This window comes from Phaenicophaeus curvirostris, chromosome 16 (genome assembly GCF_032191515.1).
Source record: "Phaenicophaeus curvirostris isolate KB17595 chromosome 16, BPBGC_Pcur_1.0, whole genome shotgun sequence".
NCBI classification, from domain to species: Eukaryota; Metazoa; Chordata; class Aves; order Cuculiformes; family Cuculidae; genus Phaenicophaeus; species Phaenicophaeus curvirostris.
In genome coordinates, this window is record NC_091407.1 from 6,821,987 (window position 1) to 6,848,103 (window position 26,117).

Consider the following 26,117-nt stretch of genomic DNA (forward strand, 5'->3'; position numbering starts at 1 on the left):
CACTCGGGGCAGCAGCGATGCTGGGGGTTGAGTCTGCGTCCTGCAGTTGAGAAGCCTCACTGGGGCTCTGTACAAGACCCTGATGTGCTGCTGACCTGCTTCTGCAATGTTTCTCAGAGAAAGAAGGGGTGAGTGCATCCCCCTTATGTGTGGCTGCAGCCGGCTTGCAGCAGGGAAGTGAGAAGCTGGAGCCCATCTCTCCTTCCCAGCACTTCCAGCAAGTGCTGAGCTCCTGGGAATTACACTGGCTGGCTGGAAAGAGAGAAAAATTAGTTGCTATGAAGCTTGAGGGGGAACAAAATAGAGAGGTACGTGTCTGGTAGGTGGGGGAACATGTGCGGTGGTGTTAGGGTGCAGAGCTCTGGCTGCAGCCACCCTGGGCTCAGCGGGATGCAGGAACCAGCAGCAGCTGCTGATCAGGGCGGCCAAATCCAAGCGCCGTGAGGTCCCGCCAAGCTGCGAATCTCCCTGGCAGCGAGAGGCGTTGTTGACGCACGTCTCGCCCCGGGTGGGCACTGGCAGCCAGGGCCTCCCTGCTGCATCATCCCCCCAAAACGCATCAGGGAGCGGGAGCCAAGCAACCCTCGCACAGCCAGAAGGAGAGAACGGGGGGCTCCTTCATCTCCGCTCTCCTGGCTGCATCCTTCCCGCTGCACCCAGGGTGAGATGCCCGCATCCCGCTGAGCAGCGGGGGCTGCTGGGAGCATCCCGGGGCTGGTGCCCATCCACGTGCGGCGATGGCGGAGAGAGAGAGGCCTGGCTCGCAGGGGCAGGGCGGCCGCCTCGCTGCTTTGCGCTCCCCCAACGCCCACGTAAGGAAGTGGTTGCATTTCTCAGAGAGGAAAAGGGAAGTCGGTCTGCCTCGGCGGGGCAGCCAGCAGCTCCCGCCGCTCGCTCTGGGCTGCCGTTCGTGTCGACTGCCCAGAGTCCATGAACTAGCCCTGCCCGCGCTGCCCAGCAAGGTAAGGAGCGAGGAGGTAGCTCTGCCACCCCGGGCGAGGAGCTGGGGCTGTCGCCTCTCCTGGTGCTCAGCCCCTGCTCGAGGGGAGGCGAGGGTCCCCCCACCGGGGCTGCGCTGGGGTGTGAGGTGGGTGCAGACAGTGCCTTGCTCGTGGGCTTTGCTGTTGCTGCAATTTCAGGCAGGTTTTTTTTTTTCACCAGCTTTGGGAGCAAGTTTTGAGTTTCAATCTCTTGCCCAAAGCCTGGCAGCTGGAGGGTGTTGGAAAGGGTCCCCTGGCAGGGGTTGGTGCTGGCAGAGCCAGAGCTGGCTGCCGTCTCCCCTCTCCTCCTCGGGTATCGGCTGCCTCCTGCTTTACCCAGCGTGGGGAAGAGGAGGGTCAGAGCTGCCTTCCATCTGCCTGGGGGCAGCGATGTCCCCCCACGGCCCAACTGGTCCTGGGGGACCCCACGCTAATGCTGGGGGCTGAGGTTGGCTGTCCCAAGCCTGGCTGGCAGGAGCATAGGGAGTGACACCCTAAGGTCCCCACGTGGAGCAGGGGGGTCCCGGGGGTCGGGGCTGGGGTCTCAGCAGCGTGAGAGGACGGGGTGGCTGGGCACAGCTCCATGGGGTCCTGTGGCTTCGGGCAGCACCATGTTCCTGCAAACCCACCTCCCACCGCCCCGCCAGGCTCAGCAAAACCAAAACTAGAGTTCTTCAGCACGCAGCTTCCTCCCTGGGACCAGGAGGAGCCCCGGGTGCTCGGCTCCTGCCAAGGTTTGGTTATTCCCCACTGCTCGGCTCCTGCCAAGGTTGGGTTATCTCCTCCAAGGATATTTCCGAACTGCTCGGCGCCTCAGGGCTGGCTCAGGAGATAACGGAGCTGCCTCAGCTCCCAATCGCGCCCTGTCTGGCCATTCAAAAATGCCTGTTTTCCTCCCTCGAGAGGCTCCCTGTCGAGTGGGGCGACAGCCGCAGCCTCTCCAATGCTCTTCACTGGTGGCCAAGGGGCTGCTGAGCTCCCTGGGGTCACCCCTGGGCTCCTCACCCGTGGGGCGGCAGCAGGGAACTAGCCCTGACCCAGCTGCTGGGGAAATGAGACTTCAACCGCTGCAGGGAGCGATCAACGGCTCTTGCTTCTTACCCAGCATCCCGGGGCAGGCACAGGGCAGCTTCCGCTCCCCAGCGCGGCGGCCGAGCCGTCCCTTCGGGCTGGGGTTGAAGGGGTGAGCAGCAAGACCCGTGGCGAGGAGGCTCCAAGCCTCTGAGCATCCGAACCAGAGTGAAAAAAGAAAATATTGCTGTTTTCTTGGAGAACACTTGAAGGTGGAAAGCATTACCGAGCGTGCTGCCTGCCCTCCCTCTTCCCCACCAGCCGTTTTAGCTGGGTCCCCATTTCAGCCAGTTTCACACATTTTTTCTGCTCCTCATCTTTTGCAACAGCACCAGCAGTGCCCCTGCTTGCTGCTGGTTTTATTTGGCAGCCAGAGTGGCTTTGTACCTTCCCGTGGGTCACTCGGTGCTGAACTCCAGCAGGATCGGGGTCCTTAGCTGCCTGTCCTTGTGCTGGAGTCGAGCTGTGCACCAGCACTGGGCTTTCTCGCTGTGTGAAAGCAGGTGATGGAGCTCCATGGATTTTCTTTTCACCAGCCCAAGGCCTGAAGTTTGCTAGGAGGGATGTTTTTTTCCCTTTCCTCTGCACCGTTTTCAGCCACCGAAGAAAACGGGCAGTGTTCAGGGAGTTCCCAAAATAGCTGAGAGGCAAACTATGAGTAATCCCTGTCCGTCACACCCTGGTGAGGTGTTTCCCTGCATCCATGTGTTACCTCAGCTGAGTAGCCAAGGGGCTACAAGCCTTTCCCGTGGCACCCAGAGGGGCCTTGCAGGAAGCTGCTGTGTCCTTCGGCACCAGAGCGGTTGGCAGGCTCTGGCAGGAGTGGCGATGAGCTCAGCCAGGGGAAGGGATTAGTCACCCGCTCGCTGGGGCTGAGCAGGGATGGGATGGGACGGGACGGGACGGGACGGGATGGAGGTGCCTTCATGGGGCTTTGGTTCTTCCGAAGTGAGAGACAGGGAAGGAGCAAGTGAATCTGGCCCTGTGGGGCTGGTGGGAGCAGCTGGAGCAAGGAGATGCTGCCTGTGGTTGGACCTGCAGGATGCCTGGTGGGGCTGACAGTGCTGACACCGTGGTCCTCATGCACCCGGTTGGCTCCAGGCAGTTGAAGAAGGATGACAGCAGGGTCTGGAAGTGGTCCCTACTTCCCACCTGGCTATGGGATACCTCACCATGAGCATCTTCTGGCCACAGGCACCCAGAACGCTCAGTGCAGGCTGCCCAGCCGTGGGGCAGCGCTGTGGAGAGTGTCTCCTCCAGCTCCACCTGCCCAAGATGGACCTGCCAGGGCATTCTTCTGCCTTGCTCGGGCTCACTCTCTGAGCCTGGAAACCCTTTGGGAAATTGCTGAAGGGGGGAAACGTGCTGGGAGGGCATGTTCAGTGTGGGAGCTCATCCCCGTGGCCAAAGCAGTTTGTCCTGATGCCCGTGGGGTCTCTCCCCGTCCCCAGCCCGCGAGCCATGGCTTATCACAGCTTCCTGCTGGAGCCCATCAGCTGCCACGCTTGGAACAAGGACCGGACCCGTAAGTACGGCCAGGACCCCCCATCCTGAAATCCCCAGGGGTGGCGTGAAGCAGGTCTGAGCGCCCCTGTGGCACGCGATGCCTCTCAGGATGGGACAGAGCCGGGCTGGGGCTGAATCAGGGGCTGAATCCGGGGAAGCGGGTGCTGCCACAGGGAGATTGTGGGGCTGGGGGCAGCGCTCGTGCTCCCGCATCCCGCGGTGCCAGCACAGCACCCAGCCCCGAGGCAGCCGGTGGGTGAGGGACGGGCACAGCACTGGGAGGAGAGGGGAACCTCCGATGGCATTTCCGAGCCTCGGCACGGGGGATGTGGGAGAGAACAAAAAGGGCTTTATCTGCTGGGGTTGGCGTTCCGGGCTGGCAGGATGGGGCTGGATGGGAGCTGAGCACCCCGAGCCATGCATCCCATCCCTTCCCATCCCGTTTTATCCCATCCAACCAGCCCCACAGGACCATGGGCTGGGGAAGAGAGGCTGTAGGGTCTGAGGGAGCTTCCCTGTAGGGCCAGTTTGCAGGAGCTGGCCCAGCTTTGGGGCAGCGCGGGGCTGGGGGGCTCGGTGGGACCCCACTGTGCAGCGAGGTCCCACCAAGTCTGGAGCACTGGAAGGCGCAGATCAATGCTGGCCAGCCCGGCGCCCCCTCAGCAGAGCCCATCACCCAAGGAGGGCTCTGCCCTGCTGCTCTCACCCCACAGAGATTGCCCTCTGCCCCAACAACCACGAGGTCCACATCTACCGCAAGGATGGGGCCAAGTGGACCAAGATCCATGAGCTGAAGGAGCACAATGGGCAGGTGACAGGTGAGTCCCAGCTGATGGAGGGGACGGGGATGAGGGTGGCAGGTGGCCCTGCCCCGGAGAAGGTCCTGGCCCCACTTGGTGGTATTGGAAGCTTCTGGATGGGGGTTGAGCAGTGGGTGGAGGAAAGCGAGCAGGTTGTGTCTCTTCTGACCCCGATCCAGCACGTCAGAAGGAACCGAGGGGTAGAATGGGAGAGATGAAGAGGGAGGGAGTGGGTGGGATGAGGAGAATGTAGTGGGATGGATAGGTTGGAATGGATGGAGGGAAGAGATGGGGTGGGGGGGGTTGGCATGGAAAAGGATGAGGTGGGACGAGATGGATGAGGAAAGATGAGATGGATGGATGGATAGATGGAAGAGATGTGTTGGGATGGAATGGGATGATTTGGAGTAGACGTGGGAGTAGGTCAAAGAGGGACTCTGGAGCAGAGACCACCCACAACATCTCTGTATCCGAATGATCTCCATCCCTGAGCGATGCATCCCCTACCCTCCTTTGCCTTCCAGGCATCGACTGGGCCCCTGAGAGCAACCGGCTGGTGACATGCGGGACCGACCGCAACGCCTACGTTTGGACCCTGAAGGGCAACGTCTGGAAGCCCACCCTGGTCATCCTGCGGATCAACCGGGCTGCCCGCTGCGTCAAGTGGTCCCCCAAGGAGAACAAGTTTGCCGTGGGCAGCGGCTCCCGGCTCATCTCCATCTGCTACTTTGAGCAGGAGAACGACTGGTGAGGCTCTGCCCTGGCCTCCCTGGGTCTGTTCTCGGAGAGGTGGATTGGGAAACGGAGAAAAGAGGGAGGGAGGAAGGAAGGGGGAGATGGGTGGAAGGGACACAGACTGGGAGACAGGAAACCAGAGGAGTTGGAGGTAGGACAGGAGATAGGGGTGACAGATGGGAGCTAGAGAAGGAGGTGGAAGAGGAGACAGATGGGGAGATGGAGAGAGATGCTCCAAACTGCTGGGGATGGGACACGCTGTCCCCGAGCCCTGGCTGCTGCTGCAGGCTGGGGTAGCTCCTGGGGTGCTGGTAACCCCGAGCACCCTCAGCCAGCTCTCCCAAAGGCCAGGGATGTTCCCGGGGGGGTGATGCTCCCCCACTGACGCTGGCTCCTCTCCCCACAGGTGGGTTTGCAAGCACATCAAGAAGCCCATCCGCTCAACGGTCCTCAGCCTCGACTGGCACCCCAACAACGTCCTCCTGGCCGCCGGCTCCTGCGACTTCAAGTGTCGGTGGGGAGCGGTGGGGGCAAATGAATGGGAGGGGGTGATGTGGGAGGATCCCCTCAAGGATGGGTTGGGGTCCCACTCTGGCACAGCACCGTGGCTTGGCCATGGGAAACGCTTCACCCCTCTGGGTGCTGCTGGGAGCCGGGGATGGGGCACAGGGCGGGCTGGGGGATGCCCTGGGGACAATCATAGAATCATAAAATCACCAGGTTGGAAAAGACCCACTGGATCATCGAGTCCAACCATTCCCATCAATCACTAAACCATGTCCCTCAGCACCTCGTCCACCCGTGCCTTAAACACCTCCAGGGAAGGTGACTCAACCACCTCCCTGGGCAGCCTTTGCCAGTGCCCAATGACCTTTTCCATGAAAAATTTTTTCCTGATGTTCAGCCAGAACCTCCCCTGGCGGAGCTTGAGGCCATTCCCTCTCGTCCTGTCCCGTCACTTGGGAGAAGAGCCCAGCTCCCTCCTCTCCACAACCTCCTTTCAGTGTTACAGCATCCAGCGGAGAGCAGGAGGTGACGGGACACCCTGTGGGCTCTGATAGGGAAACTGAGGCATGGAAGTGGGAGGAATGGAGGTAGCTCCGGTGCTGTGTCCTGGCACACATGGCAGGGTTTTTGCCTCGCCCAGGATATTCTCAGCCTACATCAAGGAGGTGGAGGAGCAGCGGCCCAGCCCCACGCCGTGGGGCTCCAAGATGCCCTTCGGGGAGCTGATGTTCGAGTCGAGCAACAGCTGCGGGTGGGTGCACAGCATCTGCTTCTCAGCCAGCGGCGCCCGTGTGGCCTGGGTGAGCCACGACAGCACCCTCTGCCTCGCCGACGCCAACAAGAAGATGGCGTAAGCAGGGCTGGGAAATGGAGGGGACTTGGAGGAGCTGGGGGTGGCCGTGCTGAGGGTGGCGGCGGGGGTTCACTCCCAAAATGATGTGGGGATGGAGGTATCCAGGTGGAGACTTGGTCAGAGGAGGCAAATTGTCCTCTCCTTGCGGTCTCGTGGCTCCCATCTGTGTCACGAGCTGTGCCAGTCTCAGCGCAGAGAGGCTGAAGCTCAGCTTCCCGCTAACGCTCTGAACTCTCTCGTAGCGTGGCCACCCTGTGCACCGAGACCCTGCCCCTCCTGGCCGTCACCTTCATCACCGAAAACAGCCTGGTGGCTGCGGTGAGTCCGGGCCGGGGACACGGGGCGGGCATCGCACCGGGAGCCCGAGGATGGTGCCGAGCAGGGCTGTGCTTCCCCAGGGCCATGACTGCTGCCCGATGCTGTTCACCTACGACGAGAGCCAGGGCGTGCTGACCTTTGGGGGGAAGCTGGACGTCCCCAAGCAGAGCTCCCAGCGCGGCCTCACTGCCCGCGAGCGCTTCCAGAACCTGGACAAGAAAGCGAGCTCGGACACTGCCAATGCCACGCTGGACACCGTGCACAAGAACAGCATCAGGCACGAACTGGAGGGAGGAGAACGGTGGAGGGACGGGCTCGGTTGGGTCACCCACGGGCTGCTTCAGGGTTCTGGCCCAGAACATCCCTTGGCTATGTTGCTGTCTGGTTTGGGAACTGGGACAACCCTGGAGCATCCCTATACGTGGGTGGGGAAGATGGAGAAGTCCAGCCCTGACAGCTGGGAGAGCCCTGAGCATCCCTGAAGCATCGCAGGGTATCTCTAAATATCCCTGCACGTGGCCGGGGTAGATGGAGGAGTCCAGCCCAAGGAGCTGGGACAGCCCTGAGCATCCATGCACGTGGCTGGGAAGAGGGAGGGTTGTGGCCCTGCTGCCCCCCACACCCCCAGGCAGCCCCGAAAGCTTGTTGGGAGCCTGGGGCTGATCCCCCTGCCTCTTCGTGCCCCGCAGCCAGATCTCGGTGCTGCAGGGTGGGAAGGCCAACTGCTCGCAGTTCTGCACCACCGGGATGGACGGCGGCATGAGCATCTGGGACGTCAAGGTGAGGTGTCCTTGCATTGAATCCTCATTATCCATGGTTCTAATTGCAATTCCCCCCTCGTGCTGCTGCACAGCTCTTGGCTGGGGTGGTGGGCTCCATCCTGCCCACAGGGAGTCCCGTAGTCCTGGGTGGGATCTCTTTGAACCCAGGGCTGGGGGAGGAACACCCCTGGGTGGCCCTTTCACAGCTCACCCTCAGAGCGGGAGTCGATGCCAGTCTTGCTCTGGGATCCAGCACCCTCTCCTGGCTTGAAAGATGAGCTAAAATCAGCTGAATTTAGGATGTCCTCCTTGTGGGGTGTACTAACACCCCAGGGCAGACCTTCCCCCCCAAACTGTGCTCCCCAGTAGCTTCCCAACCACCTCCAGTTGCCTTGGAAAGCAAAAAGCAGATGACAAATGACCTCCCGTTTCATTTCAGAGCCTGGAGTCAGCTCTGAAAGATCTCAAGATCAAATGAAGGAGCCAGCCGGGAAGGGCATCCCAGCTGCCAGCCTGCCCCTGCCCTGCCTGCCTGCTTTCCCCCGCGAGCCCCCGTGCCACACGAGCCGGCCACGAGGCCACCAGCGTGCTTCTTCAGCTGCCAGCCAGCCCCGGCAGCTGCTCTCAAATGAAGAAAACCATTTTTTTTTTACTATTTTTGTTACCATCCTACTCGATGCTGGTCATACATCGCTTAAATAACAATAAAGGATTTTCCTGTATAAATGCAATGATTCTTGGTTTAATTTGCTCAATGCCAACACGTGTGGGATCAGAGCACGTCGCAGCATCTCACCACGAGTACTCACGTCCACTCTGCTGTCAGCTTGGAGGGTAAAGTGGGGCCATAGGGATAAGGGGAATGTCACTGCCCCGTTCTCTGCTTCAGCACGGTTTCAAAGCAGGATGGGGATTGGAGAAAAGGGTGGGGAGAGGACAGAGGTGGCGTGGCAGTGCAGGTTTCCCATATTGCTCCCCGTATAAGCTCCTCCTGGACACCAGTCCAGTTCTGTCATGTGTGCAACCCCTCACACTGGGAGCCAGCTCGGAATCCCTGGGCTACCGAACCAATTCTCCTCCTTTCCAGCTTGTTAAAAGCACAGGCTGCCAGGCAACGGGGATCAGAGCACCACCGACCTCCACCTCCGACATGGGAGCCAAGCAGTCCCATCTCCCGGGCACAGTGATGGGGTTAGGCAGCAGCTTGAGGGTAACTGCTTCCTCCACTCTGGTAACCCAAGAGGGAGACAGCCAGAAAAGCTTTTTGCCTTCAGGCTGCATCTGTGGATGGAGCTCCTGAATCTGGAGTCAAATCCCACATCACAAACACAGAGAAGCGGCAAAGCAGCCGGCGCATAAGTTGCCACGTGCCCAGACTGCTATGGCACCATGTACACTGGTGTTCGTTCACACACGCGCAAGAGGAGGACAGAGCAGTTCTGATAACTTACATTTTAATCAGCCAAATATATGATTGTTGTTGTTTCTTTTTAAGCTTTATCAAGTTTTTTTTCCATCTTTGTCAGACCCAATTAATGTGGGCTTTTTTTCCCCTTTAAACAAAGGATGATGTTTTTAAAAACTGGCACTATCCCGAAGAAGGAGAAAAAAAAAAAATGAAGAGGAGGGAAAAGGGGAGATTGGGTGCAAGAAAGGAGGGATGAAGCCAGGAAGGAACGGCACTCCGGATGTCCATGAAGTCAGTCTCCCAGATTACACTGCACCACCCTGCAGCAAACTTTGATGGGCCCAAAGGATTCCTCGGATCCATTACCCTTTGGGCTTTCACTAGCAAGTCAAAGCTCCCCGCCCCATGCCCCACCCCACCCCACAACGACCCCACGATCTATTGTCTTGCAATCTAATATTTGAAGCATCTCCCCTCCCGCACAGCTCCCTCCCACCCTGCCCCCCGCCCCGTCTATGAGTTCTTAATCCTAAAACCAGCAAAAACATTCAGGTTTCCAAACTGTTACAGAGAATCGCTGTTCAGCACAGTTCTGCACCGAAGGTAGCAGCTGCCCCTAACCCCAAATGGAAATCTGTGCCAGGATGAGGACAAACACATCGTCAGTGTCTCTTGGAGGTGAAGGTGACTTCGATGCCGCAGCACACCCTACGTGGCAGCTATGGTACGCAACACGACAGAGTTCCCGGCAGGCACCAGGCACGGTTCCCTGGCGTTTCCTCCTCTTGCATGTCCTGGGCTTACTTGTTAAGGGATAGTGACTGCAGTCTTTTACCTGCCATAGCCGCTTCGTCTTTTGCTGGGGGAGGAAAAGAGAGGTTTCAACATTTCACAGCATGCATCGGGGGCTGGTGGTGGCTTGAAGACCCCAGGGACTGAAATCCTGCCGGTCTTAACCAGTGAGGTCATGGGAAAAAATTCTGCCCCTCGCCACCAATCCCAGAGTTAAGAGGAGCCAACCCCCTGCACTCTCCCTTCTGGTCTCTCTTCAGGCACTCACAAATTATTCTGGTGCTGATGCAAAAGCTTCTCTGTGGAAGGCACTGAGGACACAGACACTACTGAGTCCATCAGACTCGTGGTTCACAGCTGTCCGAGCCCGAGAGATCGTGCAGGCAGGAGTGCTGCAAATTCCCCTGGCAGTCTGGATCCCCAGCATGCAAGTGGACAAATCAACCCAGGACAAGAAACCCACTAAACCCCCAAAGTGAAGCAAGCACTGACCGGGAGGCGGAAGACAATACAATTAATTATTAAGGGCAGTTCCCTTTTCTCTTTCCTTGCTCCCTGTCCAGATGTCCTAGAACTTTATAGGAATGGAACAGCTCAACTTGGTTTTAATGGGAGGAGCTGTAATGATACTCAGCAACACCACACAGTGTCAGGATATTAGGGAGGACTGTGCACGCCATGGAAAAAATCACACCTCCTGGTGGTAAAGCCATTGGAAAGAGCAGAAGATATGATTAATTATTCTCTAACCTTTTCTTTCTTCTTCTTTCTTCCTGGCAGCCTCTTCCCTTTGCTTCCGAATGATGGCTAGTCGGGCAAGATCTGCCTTCGCTTGTTCTGTTTTACCAGCTAGGTGCATTTTCATGTATCTTTCTTTTGCCTTTTGCTTCTCTATTTCCTCTCTGAGGGAAACACAGCAGTCACCAGGGTATCCATGTAAGGACACAGGCACAGACAGAGAGGGGAGGCTTTCTGAGAGGAAGGGACGTCGAGGACAGACAAGGAGGCCCTGTCACCAGTTTTCAAGTACTAGTTTTATCTATTGTAGGGTCTGAACAGGGATGATGAGAGAGATTACTTCTACCTGCACTAGGCTAAATAAGGACACTGGCACACAATGAGGTTGAGTGAATTAGCCCAACTGCACAGCACTGCAACATGTTTTCCCCAGCCCTACCCTCAAAGGCGTACTTGTGCTGAAGCAATCTATCCCAAACAAGCAAGCTTAAACCTTTCACTCCAAAACTCTCCATTGCTAAATGAAACTAGAAGATTAAACTTTGATTCTCATCATATTCATCTGCTCAGGCAAAAAAAATCACTGTGACCTTCGGGAAGCTGCTACCTGTCACCTGGGCACCTTCTGCAGTGAGATTAAAGCGGACCCCAAGGTGACCTCTGGTTAATGGATTTGAGTTATGTCTCATTTTTGACTAAAACAAAAGGAATGGCCTCTATCCACTTCACAGCAACAAACTTCACTCTCTCAGCGCACCTGGCCAAGCTGCCTGGCTCCAGGATGGCCACAGTTATTTCCAGAGAGCAGAAAACTCTGCAAAGTTTGTAAGAAGAGAGATTCTGATCCACAGCAAGTCCTGACTGAAGTTTGCTTCTGCTCAGTGTCCACTCCAGAGAGCGGCACACCTAAAGGGCTTCCCTGAAACACCAATCCATACACAGCAGCGAAACACCTCCCCATGTTAAGCTGCTGCCACCAGCAAAGGTGAAATCCCAGGAATGCACCAGCCCCTGCTGAGGCAGCAGGGAAGACTCACCGCTCTCGTCGCGACAGTTCCTTAGGTCCATCCAGGTCCAGCTGAGTTACTTTTTTGGTTGTCTGAATTACACGATTGGGATTCTCTATGTCTATCAACCCTTCCACTCCTTTGCGCTTTTGCTAAGGTTTAAGAACAAGAGGAAGGTTAAGAAGCTTTCTCATACCCAACTCCGTGTTGTATCACAGCTCATCGAACACACTACAACACACCCCAAGAGTGGAATTCAAGATGTTTTCACCAGACAGCAAAACCATTTGGGAAATAAGATTTACATACCAGGCATCTTCAGTCTTTTTTGCATTTCCCTTATAAAAATACACAAGTTTTCATTCTGAGGACAAAAGGCAATTAAGTAAGGGGGTTTTGGCTTCTAAAAATACTCCTTCCACAAAAAACCCACATTACTATAGGGAGCTCTTAAAGAGAACACAAGTCAAGAGTGTGCATCACTCCTGTCCCATGAATCTGGCTGGTGCAAATGCATTAAGTGCCCTGAGACTGACAGTACCTGATAATCCTCATCATCTTCATCACTCTCATCTGAATCTAAAGACTTCTTCTCTTTTTTGGGGTCCCCCGTTGCCCCTTCACCTCCTTCTTCTTGCTCCTCTTCTTCCTACAAAACCACAGGAAATTAGAGAAAATGAAGGAGAAATAGGGCATATATAAGAATTTCAACATCCATTAAGAGGTAAGCCCTTTCCTTCTGAAGGCAACCTGCAGAGCACGGATCAAAGAACTACCTGCACTGTAGACTACACTGATGAAATAGGGTGGGAAAAAGATGTCTGGCCGTGTTATCACCTTCCTTATCCTTTTACCTTCAAACTGTAAGCTGGCTGGTCTACCTGGCCTCGCTCCTGTGAGGAACCAGATTGGATCACATCTGGCAGGCTCCCCAGCCAGAGAACTGACACAGCGATCGCTGACAAGATGAGCTGCAACTCCTGAGTGTGCTGCCACTGCTCATGAACTGCACGTTAAGTGTGCTGAACAGGCCAAGACTTAGAGCAGCAAGCCCATAATGTTGGCAAACACATACCCTTGCCTTTTGCTTTTCTGCTTGGAGCTGGGCATCAATCTCTTCAGGACTTGTGTACTGTCTTGCTCGGCCTTTGTGGCCTCCTTTTCTACCTGTACGAAAAAAATAACATTAATCAATGTGTTAGTGATGAGCTTCCAGAAAGGTCTGCTCCTCCTGCAGCCCACTCTGGATTTTTGGTGCAGACAGGACAAACCAGAATAGCTCCTCTGATAGAATCTAAACAATGACAAGAAAAGGGCACACTGAACTCACCATAGAATCTAAACAACAACAAGAAAAGGGCACACTGAACTCACCAGCCTCTGTGAAACACTCCAAGGATTTTGGGTAAGTTACAGACTGCATAGAGAATTGGGATTATTGATCCATAGAAAGACACTGGAAGAATCAGTTCTTTCTTTTCCTTGGGCTGGTTTTGGAGACACCGGAATCGAGAGCAGCCTATCAGCTGTACAGCATTTTCCAAACCAAGCAAGCCAGGAAGGTGTCCCTAAATGGGATACTTCCATGCCTCGAAACGGTAGAGTCGTTACACTGTTTATCAGGCTACTAGCTTCCAAATGGCTCTCAGTGACACCATCCTTCCCTGTCCACCCATGCCAACGCCTGTGGCCTCTCTGATGCACTTCCTGAGCTGGCAAGGGATGCTCAGTCCCGCAGCGCTCTCTGCGTTTCCTGTGCAGAAGGAATCACAGGGTGTTCCTGCAGCAGCCACACTTACAAAGAGCTCTCCGAGAAGCTTGCCTCCTTAACCACTCCCCTCCACAAGGCTGTGCCAACAGAAAATAGGAAGCTAATTGGACAAAAGCTTTGGGAATTAAAACGAGAGCTGAAGAACGCCTAAAAGGAGCCTCCACATTTTGCTGCTTTATAAGGAAAAACAATAACAAGTTCTAGGAATCAGGAAGAGGAGAGAGTCAGCCTGGCTGGCTGGACTGCCTGGCTAAGAACTGCTCTCAAGTTCAAAACTCCATTGATTAACAAATTGATGAGGCCAGTAATGCTTCCTGCAGGTGACTATTCTGTTTACGTTCTCATAGCTTAAAGAGCTACGAGAACAGAGCCAGACTCTAGCCCTGAGCTGGGGAGCTTGAGGCACAAGTGGTGCACGTGACTGGCAAAAAGCAAACAACTTGGGCCAGGGAGCTCTCAGCTGCCCAACAGAAGGAGCAAGAAACTCCCACTCTCTCTCCCTCCCTCCCCACTTCACCTGCAGAGGACAACTGACAACTTATAGGGCAGAGAGGGGCGAGGGAATTATCTCTCCTTCCTTGGGATGGTGCAGGATGCGTAGGAGAGACCTGTCACTCCTGCACTGCTGTGACACACCATGCCTGGCTGTGCTGCTTGACTTGCAGGGACGGGGAGCAGCAGAACAGGCAGCCCCCATGGGCCACGCACTTCTGAAATCCTGTCCTCCTGGCTCAGCAGAAGCCAACGCTCATGTTTTAGCCCAGCAAAAGCAGAGCCATGGAATAAATCATCTCAAAACGCCCACCCACCACAAAGCCTTACAGAGAACACCGAGATATTTTCTCATGTGAAGTGGGGACACAGAGAGATCAGAGCCTTCTTTCTTAACTCAGCTGTGGAAGCTCATGGCACTCAAACCATAAGCAAAACTGAAAGCTTCGCTGCACCCAAAGACACGTGGTTTCTGGTTTTGTGCTCCCAGCTATCCCACATGGCAATACAGACCCTCTCTGGGAATGAGATCTGCCACGGAGCATTCTGGCCCAAGAGACACTGCCCAGCAAATGACATCACGTGAGATGGCACAGCAGTGACAACCCCGACACGCTGCCTCACACCAGGGAAACCTACACAACCCAAAGCCACGCTCAGCTGACGCCAGGCAACCTTCTCATCCAGCAGGGCTCAGAACTGAGGAACACAGACACCTTACTACTGCAACTAACCAGCAGCAACAAGGGGAGGGAAGCACCTCTAGAGAAATTATCTTATTTTAAATGCCTAAAAAGAGGCGAAAGGAAGACTGATTCAATCTTATTTACATTCTAGCCTGCACACAGAGAAGGCCCCGTGGAGTGGGAGCAGCAGTGCTGCCAGCTTGGGGGCTGGAGAGGCTGCAGGAAGCTCAGCATGGAGCAGGGACACAGCTCTGCTCTTACCAGGGAGATCAAACTGCAACTCAGATGAGCGGAGCGCCAGTCCTACACCTGCCACTGCCCTATATTGCCTCCTACTGTGCAGCTCCTTCAGCTCTGCACCTCAGTTTCCTCACCTATAACACAGAGACAATGGTTCTTATCCTTATCTGCAAAGCACTTTGAAAATAGAAGCATCTGTGGATTTCAAATACATTTGTTTTCAGGTTTTAATAGCATAATTCAGGGATTTAATTCACAGAGAGTAGAAGAACATTGAAGGAATCACTCTTTTTTTTTTTTTTAAATCAAAGTATTAAAAAAATCTCCACCAAAATAATCAGAAATAATCCTGTACCCAAGTTCATTATTGGCTGGTTAAACCCCTCTATTTCACATTAAGCAGGGAGTGCAAAAATACTCTTTTCTGCTACCAATGCTGTAACTCGTACTGACAGGAGGAGGGGAAGCAGCAAAAATCCCTCTTTTCCCAGGAAGCAAAAGGTTTGCAACCAACCTTTAAAACTATTCAATGAAATACCAAGCAGGAAATCCCAAGTTATGGGGCATTTAAACGTGGGCTATACCCCACTGCAGCTCTTTGCTTTTACAAAAACCACAGAAAGCCTTCAGCCCTGCCTACTAACACAGTACAAATGGACAAGAAAATCAGGTGCTCAAAGAAAATCTAAATATGGAGGCAGATTTGGTACTAATGCTTGGGAAGTGCTGATGAAATAAATTCGAGCAAACTACAGAGAAGATGCATGATGAGGGCTGGTTTACATTAACGTCTCTGACTGGGGTTTCACCGACGCTCGCACAAGAGCCAATTATGCAGATGGTGCATCTGGCGAAGGTTCTGGGTGGATCCAGCTCAGCCCTGAAAGCCCGTCAGTCCCTCCTTACATCTCCTTAATCATACAAGCAAGTCAGTACCCGCCCTGTAACACCCAGATGTGGAGCTGCTGGAGCTGCAGGAAAGGAGCCCCTGAAGCGAAGCCACCTCCGCACCCCACTTCCACCTCTCAAGTCTGGACCCACCACCCAAGTTCCCTCTGCTGAGCCGTGGGTTGGGGAAGGCATTCAGCCCTGCCCCGGGGTCCCTGGAAGTTGTAAAAGCTCCTCCTTGGCTGCCTGTAAGCTCCCAGCTCTGCCCAGGGGACCAACTGCTGGTTTCAGCTTGGTGGGGAGCACTAGGGGCTGCTGCCACCCCATGGCATTTGCTGGGGGGCAGAGTAGGAGCTGCAGCTCCCAGAGAAGCGAGGAGAAGCCACCATCACCTAGGGAGGGGAGGTTCCCCCCTGAAGCCCTCGGCTGGGGGAAGAAACCACCACCTCCCCGAGAAGGGGAGAGAGGGGTGGGGAGGGACACCTCCACCCCTCTACGGCCAAGAAGGTGAAAAGGAGGCTCCCACAGCAAGTACTCTGCACCGTGGAGAGGAGGAAAGAGACCTCCCTCCTTTCACACCACAGAATGAGAAACGAGCCTCCCCTCCCACCCCCATCACCTCCACAGGCGGGGAGGGAGGGGCGGCGACCCCTCCCAGTCTCTCCACAGCCGAGAAAGGAGAACCCCCTCCACTGAGTGCCCTGCACTAGGGAAAGGAGAAAATAGACCTTCCCTCAGACCGGAGAACGGGAAACGAGGCCCACCCGCCCCCTCCCCCTCCCAGCCGCAGGGAGGGAGGGGCGGCAAGAGACCACAGCCAAGAAGAGGGAAAAAAGAGACCCCCTCACCAAGCACCCTGCACCGGGGAGAGAGGAAAAGAGACCTCCCCTCACACCCGGAGGCGGGAAACGAGGCCTGTTCCACCCCCCCACCACCGCCAGCCCCTCCACAGCCGCAGGGAGGGGGAGGGCAGCGCTCACCCCCTCTCGAGCCTCCACAGTCGAGGCTCCTCCCGCGCCCCTCACTCTCCTCGCAGCTCCTAAGGCGCCCACCCCCCTCCTTTTACCGGGTAGAACCCCCCTCCCCCCCCAGCTGGGCCCCCACCTCCTTTCGGCATCGCGATGGCGGCTGCTGCAGCGAGGCCCCCCCCGGCCCGGCCCCGAGTGGCGACCCGGAACCGGAAGCGGCCCCCCGCCACTGAGGACTCCCCACACTGAGGGGCTACCCGCACTACTGCCCGCCCCGCCACATCCGCCCACGGCGTGGGGAATTTTAATCAGGCACCGCCGAGGGCACCACAAAGGGGCGGGACCAAACGGCGGCCCGCGGGTGAGGACCCAGAGGCGGTGACGGTGGCGGCGACGAAGGTGGAGGGGACCGAGCGGCCTTGGGGGTTAGTAAAGTGCTAGGATGAGACTTTCCCCGCTCCGCCTGGCCCCACCAGCCCCCCCCGCGGCCCCTCAGGGCCGCGGGGGGGCTGGCGGGGCCGGGCCGGGCGGGTTCTCCCGGTAGGAGCTGAGGGACGTTGTTACTTCCCGGTGGTGGGGGAGGGGCGGCCGTTCCCTCACTTCCCTGAGGTGAAAATAGGGTTTATTGTGGTGAGGGGGGGTGCAGCGCTCACTCCTAGAGCCTGCTGGGATCCCTGTGGGAAGTAACGATGGTAAAATCATCAAGTTATAAAACTGCGAAAAAGGAGGCGCTTTCCATGATTTGTTGTGGAAAAAGAGGCGTTTTCCCCAATTTGTAATGGAAAAGGAGGGGCGCTTTCCCCAGTTTTTTATGGGAAAAGGGGGAGAGGGATGCTTTCCCCAGTTTGCGATGAAAAAAATGACGTGCTTGATTAAATGTACATATTTTTAGCAAAACTAACCCTGAATTGGACACCCTGGGGCAAATCTAAGGTCAAAAATAGTCTGGTAAACAGAGTGAGCCAAACGAGGATGTGATAGCTGAGAAACACCAAGGGCTAGTGGCTTAACTTAATACCAGCAAGATAACGAGTGGAAGTTCATCACTGAAGGGTTGTGGAATAGCTGCTAGAGGTTGCATGAAGATTGTAGAATGATGCATTTTGGATTTCAGGGTGTGTGTGCGGTAGAAGATTAGAATAGTATGATTAGTTATGAATAAGTATGACTTTTTGTGGTAATTCTATGACTATTTATCTATTGATAGTGTATAAAATTGTGGGGTCTATACTGGGGGCTTTATACTCAAGTTTAGAGAGTCTGTCCCCTCCATGAGTGTTCAGAATTGGTGCAAACTCTGAATAAACAATGTGTCCCTCGGTGATGAAGAGTTTGGCTTATTGCACACTGGGTAATGGAGCTGTATTTCAGACAACATCCCCATGGCCTGCTAGTGTCCCCAAGGCTGCATTACATTTGCCTCTTTCACAAGCTTGAAGAAGCTTAATTTTATCATCAAAAAGCAAAAAGACACAAAAATCTGAGGAGAAATGTCTCTACTAACTGTTTTCCCTTTGTTTTTTTTCCAGTGGTGTTCCGGAATTTGCAGCATCTGTGTGGTTGAGGGCAGGCAAGCCCCATCCTTTGTTTGGTCGCTGTTCGTCTTCTCCGAGGCGATGCCCAAGGTGAAGAGGAGCAGGAAGCCTCCCCCGGATGGGTGGGAGCTGATCGAGCCGACGCTGGATGAGCTGGATCAGAAGATGAGAGAAGGTAAAAGGCAGGGCTTGGTACTCTCAAGGAAGTGACCCTGAAACAAGCTCATCCCCGACTACTTCAGGAAGCACAGCTTTCCCCACAAATAAAGATTGATCTTTTTATATCTCTGCCTTGCTGTGACTGGGACTTGCCCAGTACTGGTTGCTTTTCTGTGGGTGTAGCCAGGTTGCAGAGCACAGAGGTTTGGGGTTCAATTGTTCTAGGCCACAGCCCCAGTTGAGGCTTGCTGGCATGCGTGGAGGGACTTGGAGTTCTCGTCCGTGCTGTTGCTCTGGTCTGAGGAACCAGGGCAGCCATGAAGTCACCTGCCATGCAGTGCGGGTCACGTCATCCCTGCTGTCATTCTGGTTTTGTTTCCTAAAGAAGGTGTTCCAAGTCAGGTTCCTTTCATTTGAATCTTCTCCCATTAAGCTCAGTCTTATTTCTGTAATGTATTAAAGTTATTAGTGTTCTTGGAACCGTTTATCACTACGTGACCAAGTCGCAAAGAGCAAATCCAGAGGAGGCCACACAGATGATCCGAGGGCTGGAGCACCTCCCATATGAGGGAAGGCTGAGAGAGTTGGGCCTCGAGAGTTGCTGTAAGGCCTCCCAGGAGCACTTTCTAGTACTTAAAGGGGCTACAGGAAAGCTGGAGGGGGTCTCTTGATCAGGGAGTGCAGGGGTAGGACAAGGGGGGAATGGTTTTAGGCTGAAAGAGGGGAGGTTGAGATGAGATCTTTGGAAGAAATGTTTTCCTGTGAGGGTGGGGAAGGCCCTGGCCAGGTTACCCAGGGAAGTCGTGGTTGCACCATCCCGGGAGATGTTCGAGGCCAGGTTGGATGAGGCTTTGAGCAACCTGATCCAGTGGGAGGTGTCCCTGCCCAGGGCAGGCAGTTGGAACTGGATGAGCTTTGAGGTCACTTTCAACCCAAACCATTCCATGATTCTGTGACTAAGGAAATAAATCAGCCACTTGAAATGGTCAGCTGAAACCTGGTGTTTGTGTTCCCCGCCAGCGGAGACTGAGCCTCACGAAGGGAAGAGGAAAGTGGAATCCCTTTGGCCTATCTTCAGAATTCATCACCAGAAAACACGTTACATCTTTGATCTCTTCTATAAAAGAAAAGCTATCAGCAGAGGTGAGGAATGCAAATGCTTTACCGTGGGCAGGGGAAAACAGAACAGAGTAAGGTGTCTGCCTCTGTATGTGCCTGAACTGGGTTTTGGTGGGAAGGGGCTGGTTTCTGGGAAGGGGGAATGGAGGGAAGGCTGACAGCTGCTTGGCTTTATGTGTATTACTAGAGTAATTCCTGATACGGAGTCTTCCAACACTTCCTGGGAGCTATTTGTGATGATGTTTGCTTCTCTGCAGAGCTCTATGAGTACTGCATCAAGGAAGGATATGCCGACAAAAACCTGATTGCAAAGTGGAAGAAACAGGGCTACGAGAACCTCTGCTGCCTGCGGTGTATCCAGACACGGGACACAAACTTCGGAACCAACTGCATCTGCAGGGTCCCCAAAAGCAAGCTGGAAGTGGTAAGAGTTTTTAGCTTGTTCCTCTGCTTCCCTGGACCCTGGTGGTACCCAGTCTAACTCCTCCCAGGTCAGGAACAGCAGAGGAGGTGGTGCTGATGTTTTGGGTAATTTTCTCTAGCTCTAACATTTTCTGTCTTTGCTGGTAGTGTTGGTATCTGCTTGGTTCTAAAGTTACTGTCTGCTTTGTGATGTGGTTGTTTGAAGAACGGGAAGCAACAGAAAACTGGACGAGAGAAACCCTCTCCAGGCAGCCCCGTTCTCTGCTTTGAGGCCCTCCTGCTCTGTCTTCTCAACATAGCCTGGCCGAAATACCCTCTTCCTCTTTCTTTTGCAGGGGAGAATCATTGAATGCACTCACTGTGGATGCAGAGGCTGCTCTGGGTGAAGCCTTTAGCTGCAAGACGGCTTGTTGAACTGAGGGGTATCATCCTGCACAATGGACTGGTGGGGCAGTTACAGCCGCTTTCTGCCTGATTATTTCTGTATAGCAATTACAACAGCAACTTAATCACCTGGATTGTACATCCAACGATGGTTGGATTGGAGTAAGTTTTTGTGTAGCCATTTATTTTAAAATTAAAGTCTGCCTTCCTGAAACAATGGTGGAATCTTCTGCCCCTCTCCTCCTGTTGGATATGCTTCGGTTTGCTTGTAGGGCACTGAACATGAGGTGCTCTACGCGTGGGTGGCTTTTTAACCAGCTCTTATCCCTCTCTCTCAACAAACTGAATTTAAGAGGCTGTGTGGAAAGGAAATGGTACCGTTCTCAAACTCCAGTCTGAGTTAAACTCTCCCCTGCTTTTGTGGAGAAGGAAGCCAAATTTCCCCAGAACTCTGCTAGCTTGTAACCTGGAATTAGTGAATAGATGCAGTTAATGCCAGCAGTACAGAGACTGGCTGGTCACATGTGAAGTGCTTCTCCCTTGTTTAGCACAGAGTTTGTTACACCACAGCCTCTCAAATCCTCCACAGTAAAGTCCCTGAAAACATATTTGCTTTTCCTTAAAACAAAGGACAAGTATTTTATTGTGTAGTTGTCACAAGAACTTGGATTCATGGAAATGCAAAGCAGCTTTACTACAAGACAGTTTAAGGAAGGGAGATGCTGGACTCCAGCGTCCTGCTCACGGCTACTTCTGCTCCGGCTGCTCCTGCCCAGCCTCTTCCTCACTGTCACCTGCCGTACGCCGCACTGTTCTGTACTGTGCCCAGGGGTGCGGGGTCTCCTCTGCTGCCATCACTTTTAACCACCGATAGTAGTAGCTGCGGAAACCATCGATTTTCTCCAGATACGGGTTCTTTGACTTATACTGCAAAGAGAAATCCAACAGAACAAGCTCCTATCAGAGGGCAGTTTACTTCAGTACCAGCATGCGATAGGTACAAGCTGCTGCTAAACAAACAGCTGTCAAGTAAGGACTGAGGAACCTGAATTTCCTAACCCTTGATGGAGCTCTCCCTGATCCCCTCATAGTGTGACCAGTCGTGGCTGCTTACCCTGTCAAATTTCGGAGGGTACTGCGCTGCAAACTCCAGCTGCCGTATGATAACTTCATTGGGAGGCACCTGGTTTTTCCTCATGTCTCGCAGGATCTCTATGAGGTAACTGTAATCCAGCTGCTTTACGGCGGCAGAAATGAGGGTGCTGTAGATAAACTTGTTGGGAGTAACTCCAGACCTCTGCAAACAACAAATGCCACAGTAAAATGAGTTTTATCTGCTGAGTAGTGCAGGGCTTCTAGAAGGAAAAGGCACACAGGCGTTTCCTACACAAGGCAGCCACTCCTATAGTGCCAGTGATTCCTCTCCTGTCCCCCTGAGCCTGCTCAAGAGTTTTGGAGCGAGAACACAACTGCTCACCACAGAAACCTCAGCAGGTCTCTACAGAAGTATTAACGCTTCAGTTTGCCCCTTTCTGCAGTGCGAACCCCATGCAGCAGAGGTTTTGTTATTACCTTTAAATCTGAGAGTAGCTGCAGCCCATCCTTCTCGTGGTTGCAAGCAATTGCCAAGCTACAGAACGTCTGGAGGTTTGGCGACAGTCCCCTCCTCACTAGAGCTGGCAGCACGCTCTGCAAGACACAAGGGTTAACACTGGGTTCTAAAGTGCCTCACTGTAGCATTTCAGAGAGCCAAAGATACTGGAACAGAATCCAGAAATATTTAGAAACTAAGTGGGTTGCGGAGAGCAGTGGGATTCCCAGTTGCTACTGCGGATAGAGAAACCACTCTCACAGTGAAACATGGGTAACACTGGAAGATAAGGAGATGGTGACAGGGCTGGTTCTGAGTCTTCCCTTACCTTTGCACCTTCTAGGTCTCCCTGTTTACTCTTCTTCCTCATTAAAGTGTTAAAGAAGGTCACATCTACTTTCACTTTATGCTCATCCAGGAGTGCCAGCAAAGAGGACTCTGAGGGGCTCTGGGGTTCCACCAGCTCAGCCAGTAATGTAAATGTTTTAACGTTGGGTTCTGCACTGTCCTCTTTCATTTTCCTCAAGAAGCCCTCCACGTCCCCCATCAAAGCCAGTCTGTCGGACGGTGTGGCCACTGTCCCCAAGGAAACCATGGCAGCATCAGGCATCCCGGAATCCAGCAAGTTGGGCATGTTGTAGGAACGCTGCTTCTGGTGCAGGCATGCTTCTGCCTGCTCCAGCTCATTCTGGCCTCTCCTCATCAACGCTCTGGTCCTGCTGCAATCCACACTGAGGCTGTCAAGCCCAGCTGGTTCTGTTTCAGCCCGATTCACACCTTTATTTTGATGCTGGATGATTTCTTCAGGCTGCACCAAACTCTCCTGAAATAACTGCTTTTCCATAGCTTCCACATCCAGCTGGACAGCAGCTGCACTCTGTGATTCCTTCTTCCGGCTTTTCACCTTTTCCTTCTGCTGCCCGGCTGCAAGCCTTAGCTGAGGTGAGCTCTCACGGCTTGGTTTGAGCAGGAGCTCAGAAGCCAGGACTGGATCGCCTATTCCACAGTCCCTCGCAGCACGCAGCATCAGATTGTAAGTGTGGCTGTTGGCCTTTATTCCAAGTTTAGCCATTTGCTTCCAAATCTGAAAAGGGAAAGATGAACACCAGATGTAGGCGATGTTGAATAACAGGAGCAGTTCTAGTACGTGGTAAGCGTATCTACTGTCCCAATGTTACAGTATCTGTGCAGAAAAGAAGCTGGTTTATGGCACAAGGAGGTGAAATGCCACCTGGCACTGAGTCACCTTGAGCCAGCACAGTCCTGTGAGATCATCGAGGGCAATTTATCAGTGTACCATCACTATATCCATCCTGATGGAACTCTAGTTTACAAGATGTGTCCTAGGAGGAGCTGAGCTCCTCCTGTTTCATCAGTTCTGACCAACCTGCTGCCTTCTCTGTGTTCAAGAGATGAGTTACAACACAGAAGCGCTTTTTCCTCCCCACGTAGTAAATGAACTCACAAACCTGTAAGGCATATCGGAAGCCATTTTCACTGTCCTTTATGCAGCTCATGAGAAGGAAGCTGAAGGTCTCAACTGTGGGAACATGGCCCTTGTGCACTATTTCCTAGGAGAGAAGAGAGAGCATTAAACTTCTGTTACCCAAGCATCTGTCCCAGCTGGCTGTGAAGCTCAAATACGGCTGTTGTCTTCTATGGACACAGCAGCAATGAAGCACAGGGTGAACTCCCACTGCTGCGAGTAGAACGGTCGCTTCAGGAGAAAGAGAGTCCCCAAATGCCTGCACAGATCCTGGCTTCTCCCTGATGGGAGCTACAAGGAATCTGAGAGCAGGAACAATCCTTTTAGCTACTCGCAGGCTGGCCCTTCTGCAGAAAGCTGCTGTAAGAGCTCTCAAAGGAACAAGGCATCAAGATGTGGGTTTACAAAACAAAATGAGGCAGACACAGTAGCTGTGAACCCCACAAAAGCTTTGTTCGTTAAGTCTTTAATACTCCTGGCCAGAATTTTAAAGCTAGTCTCTGCAGCCTCCTCATGTTCTTAAGTTTAGTGTTCGGTAGGTGCTGAGACAATTTAATTGTACAAGACCAAAGATCAATGAAATATGAACCTGTGGCCTGTAATCACTGGAAATTAAATAAAAAACTCTGTGCAACAGGGAAAAATTCAGGCGCTGTGACCAGCTGAATAGGAGAAAAGTCACATCTTTACCTTCAGTACGTCAAAGCACATCCTGAGATCTGAGCACAGGGCACAGACCTTCAGCAGCGCGTGGTAGGTGATCAGGTTCAGCTCGATGTTTTTGCTCTTCAGCTGCTGCCGTAACTTGAGAGCGCTCTGCAAGCCCGAGTCTTTCCATGGAGATTCGGCGCAGGCGTTGAACAGGGCTGTGTAAGTGGCCTCAGTGGGAGTTAAGCCTCGTTTTTTCATCTGAGGGAAGAGAAGAATTAGAACTGGCTTTTTACAAAAGCACTTCTAGAATTTCATAGTTTGGTTTAAGAGTTTCGGGCTAAGAAGATGCAAAAAATAACTCAAAGGCACTTTGGAAACAGTAGCGCGACTGAATATTTGGGACCGTTTCTGCTTAGAAAACCTGATGAAGGTTTAAGAGAGAACGTAAACCTACGTCATTGTAGAGCTTGAATGCCTTTTTCACGTAGCCAGCCCTGCCACAGCCACCAATCAGAACGGTGTAATTGCTTTCTTCTGGCCGCACGCGCTCTTCCTTCAGCATCTGCACCTCAAACAGCTCCAGAGCCTCTGCCAACTACAAGGAGAGAAAAATCCATGATGAGGCAGCAACAGGATCGATTATAATGGATGTTAACACATGCAGCTGTGGGCAGGTCCTGATGGGACTTCCACAGAGCACGGGATTCCTCACAAATTCTTAATTTCTTTCTTTCCGTAAAGATATTGAGACAAGGAGCTACTGGGGAGACCCCAGCAGAGGCAATGGAGGCCATGAGGGGACTGGAAGATCTCTCTTATGAGGAACATCTGAGTGACCTGGGTCTGTTCAGTCTGGAGAAGAGCAGATTGAGAGGGAATGTCACCAATGCTAACGAGTATCTGAAGGATAACAATCGGGAGGGGTGGGGATGACACAGACTCTTCGGTGGTGCCCAGTGAGAGGACAAGGGGCAATGGGCACAAACCGGAGTCTAGGAACCTGAGGAAAAACTTCTTTCCTGTGAGGGTGATGGACCACTGGAACAGGCTGCCCGGGGAGGCTGTGGAATCTTCCTCTCTGGAGATACCCAAACACACAGAATATTAAAAACGTTAAAACCACAGTAGTTGTGCAAAACAACCACCTCACCCCATGCTACAGGGAGAGGGGAAAACGTTTCCAGCACCTGAACCCCAGACTGGACTCGAGAAACATCTCCTCTCACAGCTCGCTGCCACTTCTACCCTATTCAAAGCTTCATTCCCAACCTTCCAACTCGAGAATCCTCACGTTTGGGGCACAGAATCGCAAGGTTGGAAAAGACCCCCAGGCTCATTGAGCCCAACCAGGGCTGGCATAAAGAAAACCATGGAATCATAGAATCACCAGGTTGGAGAAGACCCACCGGATCATCGAGTCCAACCATTCCTATCAAATACTAAACCATGTCCCTCAGTGCCTCATCCACCCGTGCCTTAAACCCCTCAGGGAAGGTGACTCAACCCCCTCCCTGGGCAGCCTCTGCCAGTGCCCAATGACCCTTTCCGTGAAGAATTTTTTCCTGATGTCCAGCCTGAACCTCCCCTGGTGGAGCTTGAGGCCATTCCCTCTCGTCCTGTCCCCTGTCACTTGGGAGAAGAGGCCAGCACCCTCCTCTCCACAACCTCCTCTCAGGGAGTTGGAGAGAGCAATGAGGTCTCCCCTCAGCCTCCTCAGGGAAGGGTTGGGGCTGGAAGGGGCCTTAAGCATCATTAAATTCACTCAATCCCAGCCCCTGCGGTGGGCAGGGCCCCCTCCCGCACCTCTCCCCGGGCGAGCAGCGCCTTGCAGCGGAGGAAGAACCAGTACGGGGTGTTGCGGGGGCCGCGCCGGGGCCCGCGCTCCGCGTCGTCCTCGCCGAGCTCCAAATCCCGAAGGCGCGACGTGGTTTTGCGATAATATTTCCTGCCGGAGAACTGCCGGGACAGCGTGCCCAGCTCCACGCCTTCCTCCTCCTCCTCTTCCTCTTCCTCCTCCTCCCCCGCCCCGGCAGCGTCAGTGCCGGCGGGGCGGCGGGGCGGCGCGCGTGGCGGCGGACGAGGAGGAGGAGGAGGCGGCGCGGCGGCGGCGGAGGAGTCGCGGCGGAGGAGCCGCAGCACGGCCGGGGCCAGCCGGGCCGCGGCGGAGCGCATGGCGCGGGGCGCGGCGCCTGCGCGGGCGGAAGGGGCGGCGGCGGCGGCGGCAGCAGCGCGGGGAGGAGGCGGAGGA

General features: G+C 54.0%; 4 protein-coding genes across 4 annotated transcripts; 2 read left to right on the plus strand and 2 right to left on the minus strand.

Annotated features, from left to right (window-relative positions):
- Positions 1-775: 775 nt before the first annotated feature.
- On the plus strand, positions 776-8,262 carry ARPC1B (actin related protein 2/3 complex subunit 1B). Its single transcript, XM_069869741.1, has 10 exons — positions 776-962; positions 3,503-3,576; positions 4,271-4,375; positions 4,882-5,104; positions 5,499-5,606; positions 6,240-6,449; positions 6,695-6,770; positions 6,851-7,047; positions 7,460-7,550; positions 7,971-8,262. The coding sequence occupies exons 2-10, from the start codon at positions 3,513-3,515 to the stop codon at positions 8,007-8,009; spliced, it is 1,113 nt and encodes a 370-aa protein (XP_069725842.1). The 5' UTR covers positions 776-962; positions 3,503-3,512; the 3' UTR covers positions 8,010-8,262.
- A 706-nt stretch (positions 8,263-8,968) lies between these two features.
- On the minus strand, positions 8,969-16,742 carry PDAP1 (PDGFA associated protein 1). Its single transcript, XM_069869742.1, has 6 exons — positions 16,658-16,742; positions 12,552-12,643; positions 12,018-12,125; positions 11,507-11,628; positions 10,482-10,633; positions 8,969-9,798 (listed from the first exon to the last, which is right to left on the minus strand). Exons 1-6 carry the CDS (start codon positions 16,668-16,670, stop codon positions 9,740-9,742), a joined length of 546 nt encoding a protein of 181 aa, XP_069725843.1. The 5' UTR covers positions 16,671-16,742; the 3' UTR covers positions 8,969-9,739.
- A 109-nt stretch (positions 16,743-16,851) lies between these two features.
- On the plus strand, positions 16,852-20,358 carry BUD31 (BUD31 homolog). The gene is made up of 5 exons (XM_069870431.1): positions 16,852-16,946; positions 18,051-18,231; positions 19,236-19,358; positions 19,592-19,758; positions 20,093-20,358. The coding sequence occupies exons 2-5, from the start codon at positions 18,138-18,140 to the stop codon at positions 20,141-20,143; spliced, it is 435 nt and encodes a 144-aa protein (XP_069726532.1). The 5' UTR covers positions 16,852-16,946; positions 18,051-18,137; the 3' UTR covers positions 20,144-20,358.
- Positions 20,359-20,749: 391 nt separating this feature from the next.
- Positions 20,750-26,045, minus strand: PTCD1 (pentatricopeptide repeat domain 1). Its single transcript, XM_069870399.1, has 8 exons — positions 25,673-26,045; positions 24,324-24,464; positions 23,909-24,127; positions 23,202-23,303; positions 22,061-22,816; positions 21,714-21,830; positions 21,256-21,438; positions 20,750-21,068 (listed from the first exon to the last, which is right to left on the minus strand). Exons 1-8 carry the CDS (start codon positions 26,039-26,041, stop codon positions 20,889-20,891), a joined length of 2,067 nt encoding a protein of 688 aa, XP_069726500.1. The 5' UTR covers positions 26,042-26,045; the 3' UTR covers positions 20,750-20,888.
- Between the last annotated feature and the right edge of the window lie 72 nt (positions 26,046-26,117).

What these genes read in the sequence shown, in the direction of transcription:
- ARPC1B (XM_069869741.1), top strand. Translation starts at nt 3,513, where the DNA reads ATGGCTTATCACAGCTTCCTGCTGGAGCCCATCAGCTGCCACGCTTGG. An exon ending in TCCTGCGACTTCAAGTGTCG is followed by an intron (nt 5,607 to 6,239) that starts GTGGGGAGCGGT and finishes TGCCTCGCCCAG; the next exon opens with GATATTCTCAGCCTACATCA. An exon ending in GTGCACAAGAACAGCATCAG is followed by an intron (nt 7,048 to 7,459) that starts GCACGAACTGGA and finishes CGTGCCCCGCAG; the next exon opens with CCAGATCTCGGTGCTGCAGG.
- BUD31 (XM_069870431.1), top strand. Translation starts at nt 18,138, where the DNA reads ATGCCCAAGGTGAAGAGGAGCAGGAAGCCTCCCCCGGATGGGTGGGAG. An exon ending in GGATCAGAAGATGAGAGAAG is followed by an intron (nt 18,232 to 19,235) that starts GTAAAAGGCAGG and finishes GTTCCCCGCCAG; the next exon opens with CGGAGACTGAGCCTCACGAA. An exon ending in AAGAAAAGCTATCAGCAGAG is followed by an intron (nt 19,359 to 19,591) that starts GTGAGGAATGCA and finishes GCTTCTCTGCAG; the next exon opens with AGCTCTATGAGTACTGCATC.
- PDAP1 (XM_069869742.1), bottom strand. An exon ending in CAGAAAAGCAAAAGGCAAGG is followed by an intron (nt 12,126 to 12,551) that starts GTATGTGTTTGC and finishes GTGGTTTTGTAG; the next exon opens with GAAGAAGAGGAGCAAGAAGA. An exon ending in AAGATGATGAGGATTATCAG is followed by an intron (nt 11,629 to 12,017) that starts GTACTGTCAGTC and finishes CTTAAACCTTAG; the next exon opens with CAAAAGCGCAAAGGAGTGGA.
- PTCD1 (XM_069870399.1), bottom strand. Translation starts at nt 26,041, where the DNA reads ATGCGCTCCGCCGCGGCCCGGCTGGCCCCGGCCGTGCTGCGGCTCCTC. An exon ending in TGTGCTTTGACGTACTGAAG is followed by an intron (nt 23,304 to 23,908) that starts GTAAAGATGTGA and finishes CTTCTCTCCTAG; the next exon opens with GAAATAGTGCACAAGGGCCA. An exon ending in GAGACCTAGAAGGTGCAAAG is followed by an intron (nt 21,831 to 22,060) that starts GTAAGGGAAGAC and finishes TGTGTCTTGCAG; the next exon opens with AGCGTGCTGCCAGCTCTAGT.